At 38.4% G+C, this 23,776-nt stretch overlaps 2 protein-coding genes across 2 annotated transcripts in view; both read right to left on the bottom strand.

The window, feature by feature from the left end:
- unc13a (unc-13 homolog A (C. elegans)) overlaps positions 1-19,470 on the bottom strand; it is a 52,119-nt gene extending 32,649 nt beyond the window's left edge. The window contains exons 1-17 of the mRNA XM_008407156.3: positions 18,928-19,470; positions 13,027-13,056; positions 12,833-12,932; positions 11,618-11,735; positions 11,108-11,231; positions 10,709-10,779; positions 10,386-10,440; positions 9,632-9,661; positions 8,480-8,675; positions 7,193-7,312; positions 4,422-5,231; positions 3,907-4,000; positions 3,026-3,072; positions 2,805-2,883; positions 888-893; positions 606-680; positions 284-503 (exon numbers count right to left, since the gene is read on the bottom strand). Coding sequence (XP_008405378.1) covers positions 284-503; positions 606-680; positions 888-893; positions 2,805-2,883; positions 3,026-3,072; positions 3,907-4,000; positions 4,422-5,231; positions 7,193-7,312; positions 8,480-8,675; positions 9,632-9,661; positions 10,386-10,440; positions 10,709-10,779; positions 11,108-11,231; positions 11,618-11,735; positions 12,833-12,932; positions 13,027-13,056; positions 18,928-18,949 — 2,197 coding nt within the window. The 5' untranslated portion in view covers positions 18,950-19,470. The remainder of the gene's footprint in view (positions 1-283; positions 504-605; positions 681-887; positions 894-2,804; positions 2,884-3,025; positions 3,073-3,906; positions 4,001-4,421; positions 5,232-7,192; positions 7,313-8,479; positions 8,676-9,631; positions 9,662-10,385; positions 10,441-10,708; positions 10,780-11,107; positions 11,232-11,617; positions 11,736-12,832; positions 12,933-13,026; positions 13,057-18,927) is intronic.
- A 695-nt stretch (positions 19,471-20,165) lies between these two features.
- On the bottom strand, positions 20,166-23,707 carry hmg20b (high mobility group 20B). Its single transcript, XM_008407165.3, is given in 10 exon segments — positions 20,166-20,752; positions 21,336-21,468; positions 21,605-21,820; positions 21,933-21,999; positions 22,084-22,136; positions 22,226-22,346; positions 22,480-22,680; positions 23,128-23,226; positions 23,572-23,667; positions 23,669-23,707. Coding segments are annotated over 10 exon segments (1,023 nt in total). The 5' UTR covers positions 23,693-23,707; the 3' UTR covers positions 20,166-20,739.
- Positions 23,708-23,776: the final 69 nt, after the last annotated feature.

Raw genomic sequence — 23,776 nt, forward strand, 5'->3', positions numbered from 1 at the left:
AAAATTTGCCAGGAATTACTATGTTTAGTACGTGTAATATTTTAAACACAACACAAATAGCCGTGAATAAAATAGAAAACAAAACAAAACCAATCCGTGTAGATGTCAGTTTCAGTGAGAAAATGTTTTGATTAAAATTCACCCGTGAGCTAATACATGGCGCATGGGTGCCTATACTATCTGTCTTTATTCATTATGACAGTTTCAATCTTGCTAGGTTATTTCTGCACACTTGCGTTAAACCGTCATGTCACGCACAGTTTCTTCCTAACACTTCTCTTACTTTGTAGACAGTCAGCATTGAGCAGGTCCTGGCACTTCTCGTGGCATTTGACTCCACACTCAGTGCAGCGCATGCCTTGGCGAGCAATACCCCACAGCAGTCCTTCACACTCGTAGCAGTATGTTGGAGTGGTGGCTGTCCACACCTCGAAATTGTGCGGGGTGGTGCAAGAGATCGGGTATATGAGCGCCTGAAGGGTCTTCTTGTAGACATGACTCTTCTGCAGAATGAGCAGAAAATATTCGCTAAGAGTTTGATGCTCCACACTCAAGAGTGAGTTACTTTCATTAAAGTGTGTCGTTTGAATAAACTGGAAACAAACCAGTTCTTCGTTATGCAGGGTGCTGGACGTTAGGGCTGAGGTAATGCCAGCCTTCCTGGAGTTCTGGACCAAAGACTGAGTGAATGAGCAGAATGGAAATTAATAACTGTACTATACGTAATATAGCATATATGCCATACTCTTTATGTTATGCACATCTGTGAGCCCAAAAAACTAAATGTAATATGAGTAAAACTTCATATTATTTCTTTAATCGAATGGTAACACAAACATACACTTTTACAAACTAATTAAAATATTTTAATATGAAATAATACTCACCATTGCCTTTGGTTTAGGAAAAGAAAAGAAGGAAATATTTAACATTAGACACAGCAGGAAAAACTGATTTATTCAGACAGTGATAAAATACCTTAATATAACCAAAACCGTAACCTTAGTATTAGTGTTAATATTAGTGGTGGGATGTGATTAATCACATTTTATCAAATAACAAAATATGACCAGGTTTTTCAGTTCAGTTAGTAATATTTACCTTGATTTAGTGGAAACTGGGTAATGTAATGGTTATGGGTTGTTTTTTAGGGTACTATTTATTCAACCATACAGATCAAGATATAATTACATTCAAAATGTCTGCAAGTAAACCAGCAACTTTGTATGACATATTTTTCTAAGTTATACAAGTTCAGAAGTTGAATATTTCTATATTTTACATCAGAGAGTTTGTGTCATTTTGTTTTTCTTTTTTACTAATTTAAACAAAAGTTCAAATATAAGAATTGCTATGTTATTATTTAAGCAAATTAATAGTCATAGCCCCAGTTTAATGTTTTCAAATCAATCAGCAAAACAAACCAAAATGCAGCTTCGGTTACATGTGGAGATTCATAACTCTTGATGAAGCTGCTCTTGCAACCACAGCTGTTATTTGATAGCTGAATGTAATAATATTTACTGCTTATTCAGGCAGCACTCGTCCATCTCCAATTAATTACAGGAATCACTTTCACACAACAAAGGAGTGTGTGTGTGCGTGCATTTATATTTGTGTGAGACCATTAGGGGAGCATAACGCAGGTGTGGCAGCCTCCGTCTGCTTGTATCTGAGAGTACTGAATCTTATTAATAATTAAGAAAGTCACTGTTGGCAATTATTTACCTCCAGCGTTCTATGGAAAGGGAAGAAAAACTGCACAATAAGCTTATTGTGGCAATTAATTTGTGCAGAATTTCACAAAGGTTTTCACAGCTCTTTGAATGTTTCATATCTTGTCCTGTTACCATGAGAAACCTGAGTGTACTTTATCTGGATTTAATGTAACAGTCAAACATAAAGTAGCACATAATTGCTAAATACTAGGAAAATGATCAGTGGTTTTAAAAATTAGAAAGGTGTATTCTACGTGTTCATTCAGTCCTATATATTCTGACGGCCAAAAAACATTACAGTGCAACCAAATGCCTAATTAGTAAATAAGAGTTCACTAGAGCCGCTGCTTTTTTGGCATTCATTTGTGAAAAATACGTTTACATTTATGCATCATTTTGAATCCAATTTACATCTATGACGTAAAATACTAAAAATTACTGAAAATTTATGATTAAAGGTGTAAAAAAAATCTTTTAGGGTGTGAATATTTTTGTAAGGCATTCAGGTTTCTGTCTATACTCAGTTGTGTCACAAAGCAAATTAACAATTTAAAAATAAGATTAAATAAAGCCCTAAATATAATAAACTCGCACTTTATTTCTTGAAATGTATGTAAAGAGCAAGGTACGGAAATAAAATCCCACCCCTATCTATATAAGTATCACTCCCTACTTATATAGATCTAATGTGCTTTAAGAATGACTGTGCAATGGATTTACAAAGAAACATATCTCAGAAAAGGTTTATGTTTGTAACAGTCATATTAGCAGGGAGGTAGCGTCAGACAAGTATGCAGTCATATTTATCTAAAACTGGACAAAAAGTAAGAGACCTCTGTCTTGATGGCATACTCCCAATCTTTGCAGCTTAACCAATCAGACTTTAGTCAACATAAAATGTGCTTCATACTATTATAATAGTTGGACTGCAGGGGGTTAAAATACACACAGGAAGAAGAAGGGAAGGAGTTGACGAATACATAATGGGAATAAAAACAAGAGAGGGAGAGAGAGATAGAGAGATGGACTGGGTAGATGTAAGATACTTAGTCAAAAAACAGAAATGAGATTAGAGCAGAAACTAACCAGATCTCTGACCAGAGGCATTGCCTTCCTCTTTCTAAGGTCTGGCATGCTGTCAATGCTGTACAGAGCACCACCCATGCTGGAAAAAGAGACACAGCTTCATTTCAAATAGCATCTGTCAAAAATCTGGACACAACAAATCAATTACACAACTGGCTTGGCCTTTGTTTGACAAGTTATAGATTTTCAGCCATAATGTTGTCAGGTTCATAGTTACTTACCCTGCAGACAAAAGCAATGAGGCAATCCCAACATGTTCTCCTCGGGCCTGTGGAGAAAGATGAATAAAAAAAGCAAAGAAGACACAATGCTTGAAAAGCATTTAAAGCCTACAGAGAAATTAAAATGTTTTACTATTGTCAACAAATAAATAAAAGGAGGAGTTTTTTTCTTCAGACACAGAAATAGTCATACAGCTTAGTTGCACAAAACCTCTAAATTGTAGGTATAAGTAATTATACCTCACACACTAGACAAAAAATAAAAAGTATTTCAGACAGATACAACTGTAGGAATGATTACTTATGTAATCATTCCTACAGTTCAATGACATTCTTTGCCTGGTTACCTCTTCAAAAATAATGACATGTTATTGCACAGAAAAAGGTCTGCCTAAGATGCGTCCTGATTCCAGTTTTACAGGTTTGGAGGAGCTCATCATTATAGTCCTAAATATCTGTGAGTGCTGTGAGAGGAACACATGTGGCTACACCCACCTGACAGTCTTCTCCAGCCATGGGCAATCAGAACGGGCTACATGCAAATCGCTACGGGGATGGCAAACAACTGAAAAGAAAATAACGAAATGGCAAAAACAATACAAGGGGAAAACATAGACTAGGCTAACACAACACATAAGATTGCAATGGATAAAAAGCTGAAAAATAGGTGGCCAAAAAAATCAGTAAACATGTAAAATAGAACACTTCTTCAACATGCAGGGACTGATACAACATATAGTGATCAAATAATTGAATATTAAAGCACAGAAGCAACAGGGTAAACATACAGCAAAAAATAAATAAATCAATTCACAGACATTAACCTGGCAGGTATGCAAGCAGACACAACAATGCTACACTGAAACATGTGCGGTTTGTACCTCTTGTAGCTGCAGTCGTACTCTACTGAAAAGGCGAAGCCAGTTAGCTTTGGCTCTAGCAGGACCTGGCTCCATCATTTCTCTCTTTGGGAAGCTAAATTAAGGATTGAAAACAAATGCAGTAGAATCACACGTAGTGATAGCTAATAATATGTTAGTTAAAAGTGAATCAGAAAGTGTTTAACACAAGGGATTTACAGATTTGGTCAGACATTGACGTCAACTCAAAAATTTATGTTCACTTTCTTTAAAGTCAACACAGGGACAAATTATATATACAAGCCCAAATACATGTGTACAGGTCCACTGATACTTAAGTCTCTTAGTAAGATGCATCTCAAGCAAACTTCTGGAATAATTCTAGCTGGATATGCGACCACTCTCTAAACGAGAAATATTACTCGTAGATATTGTATTTTTGCTGTTTTCAGTGGATGTGAACCAAAAAAAAATGGCACTTTAAGAAAGCTTATACATTTTGAGTCTCCAACGAGATCAGCATAGAAAGACTTTACCTTGGAACAGGAGCTTCTTCTGTTGTCTCCTCAGGAGCAGGCTGCACAGTTTCTGCCACTGGGGGCTGATCAAGAGGATGAATGTCCTCCAGAGGGGTTTCAACTTTGGGCTCTGGCTCCAGGGGCTTGGTGTCCTGAGGTGGAACCTGGGTTGGGATGGTTGGGGAGGATGTTGTGACAGACATCTGTTGCTGTGATGGAGCAAAGGAAGCCTTGATGGAATCTGTAGCATAAGAGGGCAACACGCTGTCCTGTGAGACTGGAGGTAGTTCAAGAGCTGCACTGGGCGACTGGGTCTGATCCTGGGCAAGCCTCTGCTGATGCAAAGATGCTTGTTTCTCCAAAGGAGGCCTGGAGGAAGACAGGCCATCAGACGGTGGCATCAAGGTGGATGCAGAGCCTGATGGCACTGACGGACTGTAGGTTGGCTCCTTGTCTTGGCTTTGTTTGCCACCCAGTGGATACATGTCTTCATCTCTGTAGCGCATCTCTTCCTCATCTTGATAGTTATACTGCCCTTCCTCTGCGTAAATTTCACCTTCCTCTTCATCATACAGTGCGCCCTCTTCCCCTCCATCTTTGAGATAGCCTCCCTCATCACTGTAGACCCCTTGTTGGTCCTCCCCATCCCAGCCCGGGGAGTCTTCTTTGCCGTAGCTGACGGAGGAGTGGCAGGAGTGGTACGAGTCGTTTTCATCGTAGAACTCTGAACCTTGAAAGCTTTCACCGTCCTCTGGAGGAAACTCCTCACTAAGCTGAGAGCTTCCTCTGCTCAGCTCCGCTGATGAGGCATAGCGGCTGTCTGTGGGACTGACATGAGGGGGAGATAAAGACGTGTTAGATACGTACAACCCACACAGATTTGAAGTATAAATGACAGGGGATCCCCACAGCTGTGTGATTAGTTAGGTTGTCACAGTTAAGGAGCTTGTGCTGAGGCCAGGGAGGGAGACAGCTAATCAAAGACTAATGTAGCTTACAAACATATTAATACCCCTATTAATTTTTTTTCACATTTTATTACCTTGCAACCACACATTTCACTTCATTTTCTTGGAATTTTATGAGACAAGCCAACACAAAGTAGTGCATACTTGTGAAGAGGAAGAAGGAAAATTACTGAATGGAGTAAGGCAAAGTTAGTGAATACGTTCGAGGGAGCCCACATACTAGCTAACCTTAGCACCTAGGCTAACCTTAGCAGTTAAGCTAACCTTAGCACTTAAGCTAACCTTAGCATTTTATCAAATTTTTGCATATACTCTGTTTTTTGCACACTACATGGTGTAAGTCAATGTTAGTAACAAATAAAAGCTAAACTTACCTACTGAATAAAATAGGTTGGCCACTTTACTGAATAATCCTCACCTGGTTGTTAGATTTTTATTTTAAAAAACAACATGTTTGAATTTCCTCTCAAATCACAACTATGCATGTCTATTACATAAAATCTTGAAGTTTATGGCTGCAACCAGACAAAATGTGAGTTCAAGGGGCGTGAACAATTTTGCACTATAATTCCAACCAAATGTTTTTAATTAGTTATGCATCTTTTTCATAGCAAGATGCGTGTTTTAGTAGAGAAATAAAAGGTTTCAAGAGATGCTAATTCAAACATAAATTAAAGCAGAAAAAAATCTTCATACCAACCCATAACTGAATATAACACACCTCTCCAAAACTGAGGAGGAAAAAGCAATTAAACTTAGATCATTTATTTGTCTTTTGCAGATAAATATGTGAAAAACACGTATTTACAAAAATGGCTATTACTCACTGGGATAGCCCATGAGTCAGAGAGAGTTTGCAGAGACACAGGAAAACATCTTCTTAACCACACTGCAACAAACACGCACACTTCACTGTTTTGTCTATGTTTACAACAGTGGTCTTAGCTCAATAATGCACCATGCAAGAGCAATAATGGAGAGAACTATATAATGACTTTTGGGCTGTGAGCCAGAAGAAGTACACAGCAGTATGGATGAATGTTCACAGAAACCACCACAGCACTCCCTCTTTTCTCAGTTCATAACCTATCTTACAATCTCTCACATCCAGAATCACATAGTAACAAATTCCCCTTATTGCTAAGTCTAAATACATATTTAACCTCTTATTTTCTGAAAGAATAAAGATTAAACTACAAACTGAAGGGGAAAATAACATTTCTTGGCTTCTCTGTTAAGGTGCCATTATCAGAAATACAGCCTTTACTGCCTCACGAGTGGGATTTAAATGTGTATAATTACCAAGTGTGAAACAGCCAGGACAAGACAGGGCCCTTCCTCAAGTCTCACATACAGGGTGAGGCTGTAATAACAAGCTGTCATGACAACAGATGCGCACAGACTCTTGCAGGCGTTCCCAACGACTCCAACCAACAATTAATCCATCTGCCTCCAACTGCTGAAATATCAGACATGTCCACACATCATGTCAATCAATCATCCTCTTCCCACACACACAAAGAGAAGGCTGTACAGCTTTTCTATCCATAAACACAATGCATCATTGGTTGGATCTGAGAAGTTTTTTTTTTTTCTTTTACCAAGTGCACAATAAGGACATAAGCAGGAACAGTAGTCTTCTATAAAATTATATATAGAAAATACATATACAGTCTAGGATAAGAGCGCATGCATGCAAGCACATCGAGCGAGGAGGACGGGACAAGTCCACCACTGACGTCACAGCGAGACGGTGTCACAGGCCGGAGCAGGATGAGGAAGAGGAGGAGCACAAATTGCAGAGGAGGCACAGAGACCCACCTATCGGACAGAGAGTGCCTACTGTCTAGAGAATACTGACGACTGGTGCGCCGGCTCGACCCTGAGCCTGAGTCGATATCGCTGCGCCCGTTGGTGGCAGAGTCTAAACTATCATAGCGTCTGGTAGGAGGAGCGGGAAGGGAGGTGGGGAGGAGTGGAGAGGTGGAAAAGGAGCATCAGTATAGCTCAGTGCAAATCTTTCAGAGAAAGCTCGAACTTGTCTGAGCCGCTGGCCTGCCCGGTTAAGGAATGGTTCACAACATTAATTTAAAAGTAATTATTAGATGGAAACCCGAGGAGTTTTGAGTTGCTTTATCCGGCCATGATGTGCACAATTTATCTGTGATCCCACAAGCCTTACACTATTAATCTAAGACAGGTGTATTTCCAGGATTACTTGGAATTGTTTCCTTACTCTAACCTTAAAAACAACAACCTGAGTGGCAAAAGGAAGTTAAGTTTATGATTGTATTTATGAGATTTGTAAAGTATGACTACGTTTAAGAAAATATTTACATTATCTACGGCAGTGCAAAAGGAGTAACACCTCTGGAAACTTTCAGACAAATTGAGATATTTGGTCATTTATGATAATGTTAGTAGAATGTGATAACAGGAAGAAAAACTTGTTTAGTTTGTGAACCAATCCTTAAATATTTTGAAAGAAAAAAAAGAGACATTGCACTTGAAAATGAACTTCCCCTCCTAATTCTTGAAAAAAGGTAAAGATCTACAGTAGATTTAAGCCTTCCTGAGAAGAACTTCAGCTTTGATCCTCTGTTGCAATTGAGTTTTCTGCACCAGGCTGTCGAGAGGAAATCACATGGGGTTTCATTCATCCACACATGCATACAAAGATGCAGACGCACACACATGCATTCACACGATAAAAAAAATTATCACAAAGGCCCACTTCATACATGACCTGTATACAAGAACTCTGAGCCCCAGCATGCTTGTATACACTGAGGCCTGGGCTGTTCTCTAGAGGAGGAGAACACAGTGGGAGATGTTACCATGTACAACATTGAAACAAAACAAGGCCACAGAAGCTGGGTGGTCTCAGACGTCCGATCGGATTTGTTGATTAAGGAAGAACTTGTTTGAATTGGGAATTACTAATCTCAAAAGTCTGTTTTTTTGACCTTCTGCAGCCAAAAAGAAAAACTGAACAAAACAAAACAAAACAAAACCCACTACCTTTTTTAAAAATCCTAACCACCACGGTACATTATCTCTCCAGAGTACTAAGTAGACTTTGGTGTGTATTTATAGCATGCATGTTACCTCATGGTTCTGTGATCGTAGTCCAGCTCATGGTTGTCATCGCTGAAGGAGTGCCTGTAGTGCTGATGCCGCATTGGGTACTGGTGCATGGAAGCATTGGGCTGGGAGGTGGTGTAGAAGGGAGGCGGGATGCTGTTACTGGTCTCGCTGCGGTAGTCACTGTCCCTGTCATCAACGGCGCTGTCTGGGTCCTCGTCTGTTCACACAACACAGTGGGAGACGAGACAAAGCTGGGTTGTGAGGCTTGGAGAGATCAGAAATTGTTGCCAGCAATGTTGTTGCTTGCTAAACTTGACATTAATAACAACAAGGATATGTAAAGCATTATGTTAGTTAATAATCTGTAAAGGGTGAGCGAGCAAAATAATGAAGAATTTTGAAAGACTTGAATAATGCGAGATTGAAACCTTCTGTAAAGGTTAGTGCCTTAGATGTCTACATAAAGAGGTGGGGCGAACCTCTATGTGGATAATCAAGGATTTGTTAGTTTAAAAATATATCAGATAATGACCCAGTATAAATATCTCTCTCTATGTTTTTATGCCTAAGTTTAACAAATGACCCTGAAATCAGACTATTGGAAAATTATAGAACATACCTGAAAAGCTAAGTGAACATGGCCCCACTTTGTCTGATAAGAGAGTGGTCAAATATCTAGCCAGAGTTAAGCTAGAATCACATTAATTATTTAAAAATGAATGTAGTTGAGGAGCAACTTTAATCCAAATATTAGTTGGAGCATATGTATATATTTGAGTCTGTATGTGCAATTTTACACCCCATCTAAACTAAAGAAAAGTCACATTAAATGTAAACTTGTACTCCAAATACTTTTTTTTTTAATGCACTGAAAAATCAAATTCTACACAAGTATCTCTTTAATTATCTTCTTCTGACTATTATTATTCCTACTGCCTCCTAAACATAAGCCCGGGTGAGGAACTCATGATTCTTTACTGAAATTAATTAGATATATCTAATGATTTACTCAAAATATTTTAACATGAGCTGGAGCAAAGTTCAAAACAGGAAATCCATTTTCATGCACTTACGGTCTCAGAGGAAAACTGCACTGGGAGATCATCACACTGAGATGTGGACAATAAATACAGTTGCACAAGCCATTAGCAGAAGTGCATGACAGAAACTTACTCTGCTGGTCTCCCCACAGACTCCAATTACCTGCACAGAAAGAAATTGTTAACTTTGCGGATATAATTCAAACACATTAAAAATCCACCAACAAAGCTAACTAAACATGAAGGTCTGCAACCCTGAGAAATAATCATCTTATGGTGCAAATCTGTTAGATGAGAAGTTATGAAAGAGGTGACTGGGTGCATGTCTTTGTATGAGCAGAAAAAAAAACAGACAAGGCCATTCTAGCAGCTTATATAAACACTGACTTTTTAAAAGTAGCTGCCCTTGACGCTTCAAAGTATCTACGAGCAAAAAACACATATATGCTGTTATCATTCACACAAACACAAGCTCCATTTGAATAAAGAAAGAAACGCAATTGTAAGCGGACTTGAACTGCATACACTTCTCCACCTGCTCCCCATGTCATCATCACTAGACACAGAGATAGACAGCAAAAGCGTGTGTCGGACACGCAGCATATGTCAACTCAATTTCATCACACATTTATCCCCTTTAAGTCATTCTGGAGCTCAGGCAGGCATGCATTTATGATTAGTCACATCGGTTTTTCCTTTGCTTTCCTCCCCCATCTTCTGTTGAATCTAATAGCTTCATTTCTACTTTCTGCTTAGTCTTTTTTTCTCAATGAGTCAAGGCAACAGAGCAGAGGGAGCGGGTAGAGTGGAAAACAGGAGGCACAAAAAGGACACAGCAGGTGACGGCACAGAGGGAGGTGAATGCAGAAGACACCGGTGACACTCACAGCACTGTGTGGAGGGGGCATGGAGTGATTGCTCTTGTTCTTCTTGGTAGGCATACTGACGTTGAAAGAGAAGCAGTGGAAACAGGCATGTTAGGAGAATAACATAAAGGTCTTTGACTTGAAAATAATTCAGGGAAACTAGATCTTAGTTCTGACAGCTCTGTTTTCTCTTGCAGATATGGAAAATAAATTAGGAACACAAATGGAGGCGAAGTAGGTCCAACGGATAATATGCATTTTAGAAGACTATATTATAAGGAGAAAGATAAGTAGCTGCAAGTGGCATTTAGTTAACAATTTATGTAAAATAGTGAAATTCTCACATCTTGATCTCTCATTGCATTAAGTTGTTCGAGTTTCTTAGCCCAGTATCTGGCCTCCTCTTCTGGAATGTCTACAGGAAAACAGAAACATGTTTCTCCCCTTAGAATATCAAGTGCTGATTCATTTAATTGCATAGGCAGTAAAGACATCTTCATTTTAGATATTATGAAGGATACAGTCAGAATAAAAAGAAGTCTGAAAAATAACATAATGTGTAGGAAAATGCAATTGTATAAATTCTAGAAGACAAGGTTTCTTCTAAAAACAGTTCCACACAAAGCAGAAGGAGGCTTGCTCCAGCAGTCTCACTTATTGACATACTTTGTAAAGTTGTGCAAATACTGAACACAGAAAAGAAACTGCACGGATTAAATTCATAAAAATCCTGAAGACCAAACCTAATGGCAGTTCAAAGCGAGTGTCAAGCAGCAGCCTGTGAAAGGTCGGGTCTTTGGTTCCACAGATTTCATTCTCAGCCATGATCACATTCGAGTCCAGGGTCAGCCACTGACCCGGTCCCTCCTGTAAAAAACACGAGACGGGACAAGTATATCAAAATAAAAATAAAACATTTATTGCGTGTTGCGGCTTCTGGGTAAAATGTGTTATTTCAAATTTCTAATCAAACTTCTTCGAATATTAAAACCTTCCTTCAGATGTAGAGTGTAACCACTATAAAATAATCACAGCGTTTGTTTGCAGAACACCAGGTAGTAATCCTGACCAAAGATTGCTCTCCTCTTCTCCAAAAGCAAATAAATAAGGAACCTTACACATACAGACTACAACCAATTCAAAATACCTTATAAAGCAGATCATACGATCTTTAACAAAATATAATCTTAATTTAAGTATTATGCTAAGTTCTTTTTCCTCAATCAGTCAAGGTAACAGAGAAGAGCAGGCACCTCATTGGACTGTCGTATGTTCTGAAGGGGGATCCATACAGTTCCCACCATGGTGTCCCAGATCAGTCCTTTGTTCCAGACCTCCACTGTGAGGCCCAGCTCCAGACGGTTTATTTCACTGCATGAGAAAAGTAAAGAAAAAAAAAACTAAAAATGAGTAGAAATAAATGCCATCAGTAGCTGCATTTATATATGATAGTGGATGTGTGCCAGGATGATTCAGTTTGTTTAGGTAAGTGAGTCACTCTGCATGAAGAAAAGATGACTATCAACAAGGCTACTGACAGGGCAGACAAGAGCAGAGACTGTGTCCCTTGGGGAAATAACTAGAATTAGCTTTAACTTTTCACATAACAACACATATACTGCTCATATAGCTTGAGGAACACACAAACCACAAATAAAATTGTCAACTCCCTCTGCATCTCTCGACATTTAGTAAGACCCTTTTGCTATAACAACCAGTTTAAATTTTTCAAATCTTTCAGTGAAACAATTTCTTCCCATTTCCCAAAAATCCTGATAAGTAATCAAACTCAGTGGTTTGCTGCTGTTTAAATAGTAGAGTAGCTACAGAGAAAAGAGACATGAGTCACAGTAAAAGCCCTTCTTAAGAATCAGTTTTGTTTTTGGCAGATTTTCAGTATTACTGACTTCAAAAGAAATCTTTAGAAGGAATAAAATCCTCTGGGTGTGGAGACATGTTACATGATCCTCTCACTCCTCAACAGGAAGATGGCTGAGTAAAAGCAAGAAGCCACAAAAAGCTCCTTTTAGTGACTGATTAGTGATTGATCAATTGGTAAAATAGATTAAGAAATAATTCTCCAAAAGGTTATTGACACTAAAAATTTTATCAAAATTATTAGTTTTATTAATAATCCTCTTAAGTAATAAAATAGTTATTCATAACTAAGCTTGACTCAAACTAGCACAACATATAAATGCGCAACCTGTTACTAATGCTCAAGTTTAGTTTCTTTTATACGAAGTCAACGATGTAAATAAGTAAAAAGGCCCATTTTTAAAAGGACAAACTTTCAAATTTTTTGTAGTTTAAATGGGAGTGTATTTAAGAGAAAAAGTACATTAAAAACAGAATCAAGACAGTGAAAAACTTGGTAAAATGTTGATGTTGACATATTTACAGGCAGCAAGAGAGAATAAATGTGGAAATGAAGGCACAGGAGAGATAAGCGAAATAAGACGACTCACAACATGAAATCCTGTTCCCAGCATGGTTGACTGCCACGCACAGCGATGGTGGTGCTCTTAACATTTTGCACCTTCAAGGTCACGTATGTGTTAAATTTCTCTGAAAAATGAAGCAAAAAATTTCTCTTGGCTTATACTTTTTGTTTGTTCATATTTCTTTGTTTAATGTATGTACATTAATGTTCATAACTCACCTTGGGGTCCATCGAGCTTGCCTTTCTTTACTGTGTACAAATTGAAATAGAAAACAAGATATTAGTCTGTTTTGTCAGTTTTAAAAGAGGTTAATGGTGCAACTATAACGCAAAGGTTTTCCAATTGTTGGATGCAGGCCGAGGTTAACTGCATAACATGACTTTTGATAAAGGGTATGCAACTTCATCAAAGTTACCATGGGACTCTCCTCTTATTCACACTGTCTTTGCCCACCATGTCTGTCTACGTGAACATTTTGGTCCTTTTTACATTTATGTCATTATCTTTTCATGACGAACAGAGCTACACGAGATGTTTGAGACCTTGTTTCGTCCCTGATCCGTCGTAGAGGTTGCTTGGTTTTAAATGATGTTTTATGTTCATCTAAGTCCTTCACAGGGTATGAATACTTCAGGAACCGAGCCTAATCGTTGCCTCAAGCTCACACACTTTAAGTATATGTGGTTGGTGACTGACAGCAGTTTGGCATTTTAGAGATGAGGTGGGAGGTCTGCAATTCTCAGGCCGAGATTCCTCTGTTCTCTATGGGTAGAATGCCAAGATCTCAATATGAAAGACCGCATCCATTCAGTAGACGTCAAAGTCTCTGAGTCACTTTTTTGGAGCCTAGAGGAACACCTTCTGCAGGTAAAAGTAAAAGGTTACAGTAGGGGGCAAGCATGGCCATATGGTTTGTTATCTCTAAAAGATGCATGCGTGAAATCTCTCAAAGTTTTTAGCATGACAGACTTAGCAGTACAGTCATTTTCTCTGAGAAGAGGAACAAAGCACTGCCAAGGTTTGACTGCCAATCTCCCCACACCGAGTCCTCTAGAGGTACCAGAATGACTTTTAAAACACCACTGATGTCAAATTGGTATTTATTATTCATTTAATTTTGACCCCTACTGATGTCTACCCTCTCCCTGTTCAGCAGAGAGGTATTAATATTCAGATTGCTGATATTTAATCCCTGCTGATTGCCTGTTTTTATTCATACTGCATTTGGGAAATCAGGCACAACTATCAAGAAATATATATGAAAAAAAGAGATATTAAAAACACCAACTTGTAAAAATTCCCTGGCACATATGTGGATGACAGCAGGCAGTGAGTGATTAAGGCGTTGGCTTATTTTCCATTTTAAAATCTTCGACTTTTCTAGAAACGACATTTTTGCATGTAATTTTTTTCTACTTTGCTAACCCTTTTTATTGTCAAAGTATGAAAGAAAATGTGGCTTGTTTTACAATAAATTATTGTGAACTGATTGTTCTAATCTGTGTTGGAAAATACCCAAGAAAAAATAGATTATACAAAAGTGATACATCATGGAAAATACCCTGCTATAAAAAGGAAATTGTCCTATTACACTCGACAATAGGGCATTTTTTACATATATTTAAACTATATGTCTATCCCAAAGACATATAACAGCTCTGCACCTCATCCAGGAAACTTGTTCAAGTTTAGCTTAACTGGTTAGTTTCCTGGCACAAGCATAGATGTTAGGTATAATTTAGCCTTCATAATATTTAATTTTGAGGTCATTCCACATAGGAAGCTTAATTTTAGCCTGCTTTATCCATTCTAAAACCCACTTTTGGTGTGTGTTTGGGATCATTGTCAAAATGTCAACAATTCAGCTGTTAATTTGCGGGGAAGTTTGATGATGTGGAGGTAAGTTGCTTACAGTGTTATTATTTCATGATGAAAATAAAAAACATAGCAACTGATGATGTCTGGAACTGTACTGGAGCAGCTTTGTGAACCTAACATGTGAAGAGGCTGTAGATTAAACTGTTACTCATGTCTTTGCAGTGGTTAACCTTTTTCCTACCTTAGGAATGCCCACTATTGCCACTTGAGTGTTTGCAATTCTGTGGGTTCTCAGTTAGTGTGTCGACCACTAACATACAACTAAATCATTAAACCTAGAGCTTTGCATAATAGATGTACCAAAAGGCGACATAATATAGAGACCATGTCTGTTTTTTATGGAGTGTTGTGAGAACTGAGCAAGATCTCCCCTGTCCAGGCAAAAAGAAATTAAATAGGTAGTTGTTTTAAAAAACCACATCTTCCACTTTTCATACTTATCTTGATCTTGAAAATAAAATTACAATTTTAGTTTGACTATGGATCACTTAATAGTACAGAACTGTCAGTTAAACTGTCCAAGATAGTAGTAAATAAATATAAATCCTTTTTGTTCAGTAAAGCAAAAACAAAACTGGATTTGAAGAGAGATAATGACAAAGCAACACATTCTGAGTCATTTTCTTAGTCAGTGAAAGCAGGAATGATAATCACGGTGGACAAATAGGTTTCTTAAAATAGCATTTTCCCCAGCAAACCTCTAGGATGATGCCTATCTCTGCCACAACAATGGCTCTGATTCATGAGTCAGGTGCCAAAGCTGGTGGCGTGGTGAAGCATACGCTTCTTAGCCAACTTCAAAGGAAAAACATCTTCCAGATGTTTGCCCGCCAACAAAGCATTCACATCTGAAGGATGGGCGAGACTTAATTCAGTCAATTCACATTTTACCGGCATGCGAATACTAGCAGTCATTAACAGATGCACCTTAGCGGCTCACTTGCCAATTCTCTCGCACAGCGTCCTATCCTCATCCAGTCATTGCCCTTTCCATCTCACTCCATCACTCACTCCTACAAGCTTCCCCTGCCATGTGGTGAGTGTGCACGTGCACTCCCTTCCTATCTCTTTTGCTTGTGCTCCATTAATCTCTCTGTGGAGCCGCCGGATGCAGTCAGAGTGAGCTGCATCCTCAACTCTAAAAATAACCGCTCTAGTGTGACAAGGCTGGGGAGAGGGGTGCTGGAAAGAGAGAAGAGGGGTGCATGTGTGTGTAGATGGGGGGTGTTGGAGGAGTACATGCTATCAGGCATAAGGCTAAACCAACACTGCCGCGTTTACAACACAGTGAAGAAGAGAGTGTTGCATATTGTGTTGAGTTGCATCCACAGCAATTACAAGATTCCCTTTCTCATTCTTCACTGAGGAGAAATAAATGAGTACGCTAATAAATTTAGAATAAGTTGGAGAAGAAGCTAGTGTTTTGTTGGAGTGTGTATAGTATCTTAAACTATACACACACTTTCTTGAACTAAAATACAGAAAACAGTTTGGATTAAATTCACTCTAAAGGTTAAAAAACAGATGTAAGTGAATTTCTCTAGGCTCCAAATAAATATTACATTCATCCCTGTGATGTATCTATATAAACTTTCCCCAGCACCGCATAGATGGCATGGTGTCATACCATGATCATGTTTAAATCAGGTTCTCTGATTTCTACACAAATGTTTTAATAAAATAGATATTAATGAGACAATGTGGAACTGATGCTTCTTAGTCTTAGTATACATTGTATTTTTCTGGTGTGTTCATTGCCATCTTGCAGATGGGTGTCACAAACAGGTTTGCTGACAGATTTAAATGCGCTTACTCAGCCTCAATGACACAATTTATCATTTCACAAATTACTTTTAACAACACAAGACATGTTAGGGGATGTAAACAACTCTGAGAAGCTAATAATACATCACCGCTGAGGCAAAAGTGGGAAAAGATATGAAACTTATTCCAATTATTTCACAAGTATTCCCCCACCCAGGACCAACCAATATGTCATTGATGTACAAATAGCTGCTGGCTTTCTAACAGGTCTCAAAAAAGTAATTGGAAAATATCTATGTTGACCTTAAGAACCACTGAAGATACAGGACCACCAATTGAACCTTCAGTCCCAACATGTAGGTGCTATGTCCACATGTTTGAGGATAAAGTACCTATTATGAAGGGTTGAAACTGTCAAACTTTAAGCATGATCAGAAAAAATAATCCAATAATTTATAACTGAGAGGCAAAGAATATGTTACCCTTTGGTGAAAGGGTAACATATTTTACCAAAGTCTTCTCATGCCAGACTCAGCGCTTTTAATCTCTTGGTAACCCTGTCATGCTTGGTGGAATACGTTCTTCTGCACAAAACAGCTTCAATTCTCAGGTGTTTTGCAGTTTAAAGGATAAACATCTATTTTAGATCAGGTTTTGACATACCAAATATAAATGCTTAATTGGACTAATGTCTTGCTTTGCTGGATGATCAAGTGTCTGTCCATATTGAGTTCATGGACAGATTGAGAACGCTTTTCATCATTTAGGAATCACTATTCACTAATATATTCAAGTTATCCATGCCCAGGCAGGTCCATAATAAGATACCTAAGGTACCAAAAAGTGACACTGCAATTACCATGTCCTACAATGGCTTTTACCAAAGACACCTATGTGGAGGGCTTTGTACGTATACCTTGTTATTAAAAGTGTTTGCAATGCAATCCTGTGAATTTTCTCAAATAATGCAAAATAAATGTGACTATTACTGAATATTATTTTTTTTAAAAACCACCACAAATCATATTCACCCTGGCACCAAACTTTACACTTGATACAATGCAGTCAGGCAAGTACCGTTCTCATGGCAATCGCCAAACGCAGACTTGGTACTGGACTGCCACTAGACTAGAGAGACATATTTCATCAATCCAGAGAACTCATCCCTAATGCTCCAGAGTCCAGTGCTGCTTGGATGCAGCTGCTCCGCCATGGAAAGCCATTTTATGAAGCGCTGCTCTTGAACTAATCCGATGCTTGCATAAAGTTTGGAGGTCTGTAGCTATTAACTCTGCAGAAAGTAGCCGAGTGCGCACGATGAGCTTCATCATGCCCAGACCCCCGCTCTCTGACTTTGCGGTGCCTACCACTTTGTTGCCGAGTTGCTGTCATTTCCAAATGCTTTCACTTATTATTACACTATGGTAGTTAGAAGCAAGAAAATGTAATGATTTGGATGGATAACCAGTACTTTTGACAATGTAGAGTAGTTTTAGAACATAAACCAATTTTTCAATGTCTTCAGAAATATATCAATCAAAAATAATTTTTACATAAATAAGATTCTTCATGCCCCCTTATCATTTGACTCTAGTATCACAAACACATTAACAACTAAACCTTTTTGTGCCCTATGTTTTACACTAAGATAAATTTTTTGTGAGGTTTCCACGTGGCACCCAACATCAACATAATAGAGATCGATTCAGCTCTTTTCAGACAACAAAATTATTCTTATTATACCATTTATCAAGCTGAGCGATTACATATATTTTCTACCCAACCTCTACAGGTTCACATAAAAAAGGGTGCAAAAGGAAAACCATAGCCGTCATTAAATCACACCTAAATCCACAACCTTAAAGGACTGAATCTCTTTTAGCATCCACTCTTCATCCAGAGAAATACAGCATACAACATAACATTTCAAACACATATTTGGAAAATGTATTTAAAAAAAGATTAACAATTTATTTCACATTAGCTACATGGCGAGAACTGGTTGCCATGAATATAACCAGTTGTTTTCTAGTAGGTGCTTAAAATCAAAGAAAGCAGTAAAGATGCCACCTGTTTTTTTTTTTAGCAAAACAGTTTACAAGGGGGTAAGCTAAAAGTAGATTACATCTTGATTTATTATATTTGACAGAGGTTGCCAAGAGCACACACCTGGACTAATCTGTAATATCGATCCGGCTGTTTCGTGCCAGGTTCTGTAATATCCGCCTAAGGACTCATTACTCAAATACTTTCTTTAGGTCAATTATTGTGCACTAACCAAATATATTACACTACCATTTAGTATTTATTCAACACCATTTTTCACTAAGAGTATTTTTAATGCAGGTGACTGAATTTTTAACTTTCTTCAATAAACCTCAAGATACTCCTTGGAGCTATTTTATATGCTCAGACCAGCTGGTCGAAGAAACTGACAGTACATCGTGCCAATACATACACTGGTAGGTTTGTCTTACCTCCAACACACAGCAATGACATTTCTTATGCGCTCCTTTAGTCCAGACTCCAGCTTCTTCACCAGTTTCCTAATTGGCAGTGCTAATCTGTGCTGAAGGCAGCCCGGGAACGATGAGCGGCTGGGCTGGAGATGGGTGAAGCCAGGGGTCGCTGGTTAGCAGCGGCAGCGGAGCCCGACTGTCTTCGTGACAACCGGCAAAAAAATAAAAAAGAAAGAAAGAAAGAAAAAGAAACAGACCGTCGACCGTCCTCTCACTCGGATAAGGAACGCCGGCGTCGCAGCCCTGCCTGTCTCTCTTTGTGGCGTTTCTTAGCGCCTCTTTCCACCCCTCCCGCTCTCCCTCAGCTCTCCGGTCCCCAGCAAACAGCCATCTTGTTCAGCTTCAGCACCACCAGCTGCGCGGACAGCGGTGACGTCAGAGCGCGTGGCGACGGTGTGGGGCTTGGCACATTACGAGCTCTTAAAATCTAGTTGAACAATAATAAATATGTGATCTATACTTGTATTCCGCGTCTTTTTAACTGACACCCCTAAGTAATATCATTGCCATCAAAAGTTACCTAATTTGTAAATACTGGCCCTTGATTGTAATTTAATCTCAGTTTAAACACTTCTGTCTTTAGAGGTGTCTTTGGGAATATTAGGACATGGATAAAGTCAAAAAATAAAAACTTTACTAAATAAGAAAACAATTGTGCTGGCTTCATGTTCGTTACAAAATAATGCTTCACATTAATAACAGCTAATATTTTACACTGTCACATTACATTACTTTGTCGACGTATCTGCAATTGTAAAAAGTATTCAGATAAAATGTCTCAGAAATAATTGCTTGCTAAATCTTGATTTTTAAATATTTCCTAAATTCCAAGACCCCGACACTGACAATTTCAAACTCCCAAAGTCTAGAGAACGTTATGTATTCAACTTTAAAGAATATATATACATACAATAATAATAAAAACAAAACAAAACAAAAAAAGGCCAAACTCAAGCTCAAATAAATCCCATGCAAGGGTCAACATCCCCCTCTGCTGGTTCACTTGGGTTTTGCAACAGGGCAGTTTTTCCTCCCCATTTCACCTAAACCCTACTCAGACTTTTAAAACTTTGTGGTATGCAGCTGTAGCAGCTGCAGAAGCCATTCCTGGATGTGATTCAAACTTCTGCTTGCACATTTCAAGTACATGTCTTACGCAGATAGAAAACATTTAGCATGCTCTTTAGTTGAAAACATTGAGTTCAAGATGATTTATTGAACATCTGTAAAAAATACAAATACACTGCACAAACATACCATGTTCTGACACAATTTAAAAACAGCATGTTCATCCCACAACCTGGCAATGTCAAAAGTACATTTTATACCCCAGCATTTAAGATTTCGCCCTGCCGCTCCTTTTATCTCTCGTCAATGCATTCCAGGGAAACTATAAACAATTATATACATGCTGAAATGGATTTACCATGAGCCTGTGGATAACTGCTGAGAAAATGCTATAAAACATAATTAGAGTCAACCTTATTTGTCCAGTTATAGGGCAGTTCAGGGGGAAACTAGTCTATGAAGAAATACATGCATGCTGCCACACAGATTCACATTCAGAAAATAAAACATGCGCAGGAGCACATGTCACACAGAATACATGTACTCATAAACAATAGACATGAGTCGTATGGGTTGCTCAGAAGAATTTGTACCCATTTCCTTTGCAGATGTGATCAAACCCACATGCTCTGTTGAAAAGGAACTGATGTGGACTATTACATGGTCACGTGTCCTGATGAGGCATAGATGGTCGGAGTTTCCTCATAACTTCTCGCTGACAAAGAACATGGAGGCAATAATTATACCAGGACCTTGAAATATATGCTTTGAAAATATTTACAGCGTCTTGCAAACGTCTACATACCCCTCAAACTATGTGCATTCTGTACACTACAGTTCTAGAAAGCTGTCTAAAAAGTTGAGCAAAACCATGTTTTACTCCTTTCGGTTCATAACAACATGCTGTCATTTGTGGACCTGTATCATAAAATGCATAATTTTGTGGTTGGGACATGATCAAATCCCGTAAAGTTCAAAAAGGTAGGAATATTTTTGAAAGTTACTGTAGTATATAAACTTATTTAGGAATATATTTCAGGCAGAATTCTCTTTTTGTTGCACTCATTTGCATCCTTAACTTTTGAAAAAAAAATTTTTTTCAATGTACAAACCAAAAAAACCTCAAATTTAGAAAGTGTTTGCTCTCAAATGTCAAAGTGTAAATCAAAAGTTGCTTAAACATACAATTCTATCCATGTTTAAAGAAAAAAGATGTACTGGATTACAGTGAATGGACTAAAACATAAGAGTTTGAGTATTTCTACAATGCGTCAAACTGACCGGGATGCAATATTTACCTGTCGAGATGAGAAAAGACCTCGTGAAGTTGGCTGAGCAGGGCGCGGTGTTTCTGAGGATTCCCCTCCAGGACTCCACTGAGTCGACTCAGGTATGAGTCGAGATTACCAAGAGACGCCATCTCCCCTGTGCCTGTTTAGGCATTCAAAACAGATCAAATAAATAGCCCATGTTTTTTTTTTTTATTTTACTTAATCGTCTTAAAGTGAAATCACAGGTTTTAAGGTTTAATTAAATTGAAAGAAAGAAAAAGAAAATAGCTTCTGACCTGGCAGAGGGACTGTTGACAGACTGTTGACCAGTGTGTGTTTAATGGCCAGCAGGTGTTGGTGAAGAGCCTGAGTACGCTTCTCATCCTGCCCTAGTTCAGCCTCCAGGCGTTCTTTGGCAGTGTTCATGTCGTTGATGTGACGCTGCAGCACAGCGTTCTGCTCTTCGAACTCGATGTTTGTCTTCCGAAGCCGCCGCAACTCAGCTTCCCGAGCTAGAAACGCAAACAGAGGCGAAGTTTTGCCAGTGTTAAGCATCACCTTTCCACACAAGCTAAAAACCAGGACATGTTTTGGTACCTATCAAAGTGTTTCAATATCCGTTACCTTTATTTTGATCAAGAAACTCTTCTGTGAAAATTGGAATGTCGAATCTGCTTGAGAGGTCAGCAGCCTGAAACAAAAATAAAACAAAGACTGACAACTTGGCTTTGCAACATATATGAAATAAATATTGAACTACACAAAGGTCGCCCACCTTTGTTAAAGACGATCCTGAACTGGAACTGACAACAACTGATGGACTGTCTTCTGAAATTAAAAATAAAAAAAATAGCAATATACATGTTTTTTTTCAAAGCACAGATAAAGGCTTTAAGAATTTTGAGATCTGCTGTTACCTTTTTTAATCTTCTTGTCATGTATCTTGGCACTGGTGATGTGGAAGGCCTCAGTCTGCTGGTATTCCTTCAGCTCCTGGGCATACTGCATCTTCTCTCGCTCCGCCTCGTCAAGGTAGCGCTGTCAGAAATCACACAATTCCAAATTATTGTGTTAAAAAGCTAAGTTTCTCTTGGACAAAACTAAATTTTCATAGATACTGATGAATATTTAAAGACAGAAAAAAAAAAGAACAAACATAAATAATAACGACCTGTTTGTCATTTTGGGCTAATCGTGTCCACTCTGCTCCGAGTCTCTTTGTGATCTCTGGAAAAGGCAAGTCGGGATATCGGGCTCTCATAACTTCTCGTCGCTCATTTAGGAAGCGAACATATCCAGTTACGGGAGCCTTAGGACCATTAGGTAGAACCTTCTTTCTTTTCTTTCCTTTTGGCCAACCACGTTTCTTTGGCTGCAGAGAAAAACAAAGCAAAAAATGTGGCTTTAAATTATGTACCTACACAACAACAAAGAAAATACTGGATGAAAACGTACTTTCTTCTGTACGACTGTTTAAACTGTGCAACATAACACGTTCATCAATATAAGTTTGAGTAATGATTGATGATTTTCTCACCATGTGCACCTGATCTGTGCAATTTTAGGCATTTTAAGTGAAAATAAATGTCTTAATTTATTCCTCGTCAGAAATTGCATGCTTACAATTACATTTTGTGAATTTTTTAAAAATGTATTTATTTTTGTTTTTATGTTTCATTTGTATTATCTGAATTTTTCAATATAAAATAGAAGTTATAATACAGACCTTAGTTGCTGCAGTTTTTCTTGCATGTGCACATATTTATATCTGCAGCTTTGTTTTTATCAGTTTGTTGTTTTTCTCTGCAGTAGCACCCACCTCCTCTTGTTGGTCCAGTGTGTGAGAAGCTTTGGGCTGCTGAGATGCATCACTCTGCTCTTGTTTAATTCCCCCCATCATCTCTTTCCACGCCAATTGCTATGAGAGAGTAGAACAGAGTCAGGGTGATTCCGTGGAAATACATATTAGTAAGAACAAAAGTGAGGAAAGCACAAAAATTAGCAATAATTGCCAATCAGGAACAGCGCTTTTAAAGCTAACCTGCCTGCTAGCAGATCGTTATGGCTAACGTTAACTGGTCGGAGTCACACACGCACACACAAGATGAGCAAAATTCACACAAAAAGGAAAGCTAAAAGGATCAAATTTCCATCGGAAAAAAACAATAGTTATGTGTGGAATAAATAATGATAACGGAAAAAAGTAAGATTTTTCTTTATATGAAATTTTCTAATACTTTTCCAATAAGCGTTTATTTCTCACCCGATAATATGTGTCCCTCGGCCAAACAGGAAGAGAAGTGTTTCTGCTTTCTGATTGGCTGATATCGAGATTCGCTATTGGCTGGTTGGTTAAAAAAATCCACCCCCTCTGTTTGCATCATAACCAGTATGCACTGGCCTTACGGAACATAATGCAGGTTTAATAAGCTTTCCTCTGAATGTTGTGCAGTTATCTGACGCAAAAT

The sequence above is a fragment of the Poecilia reticulata genome, chromosome 4, assembly GCF_904066995.2.
Source record: "Poecilia reticulata chromosome 4, P_reticulata-male-v2, whole genome shotgun sequence".
In the NCBI taxonomy this organism is placed as follows: domain Eukaryota; kingdom Metazoa; phylum Chordata; class Actinopteri; order Cyprinodontiformes; family Poeciliidae; genus Poecilia; species Poecilia reticulata.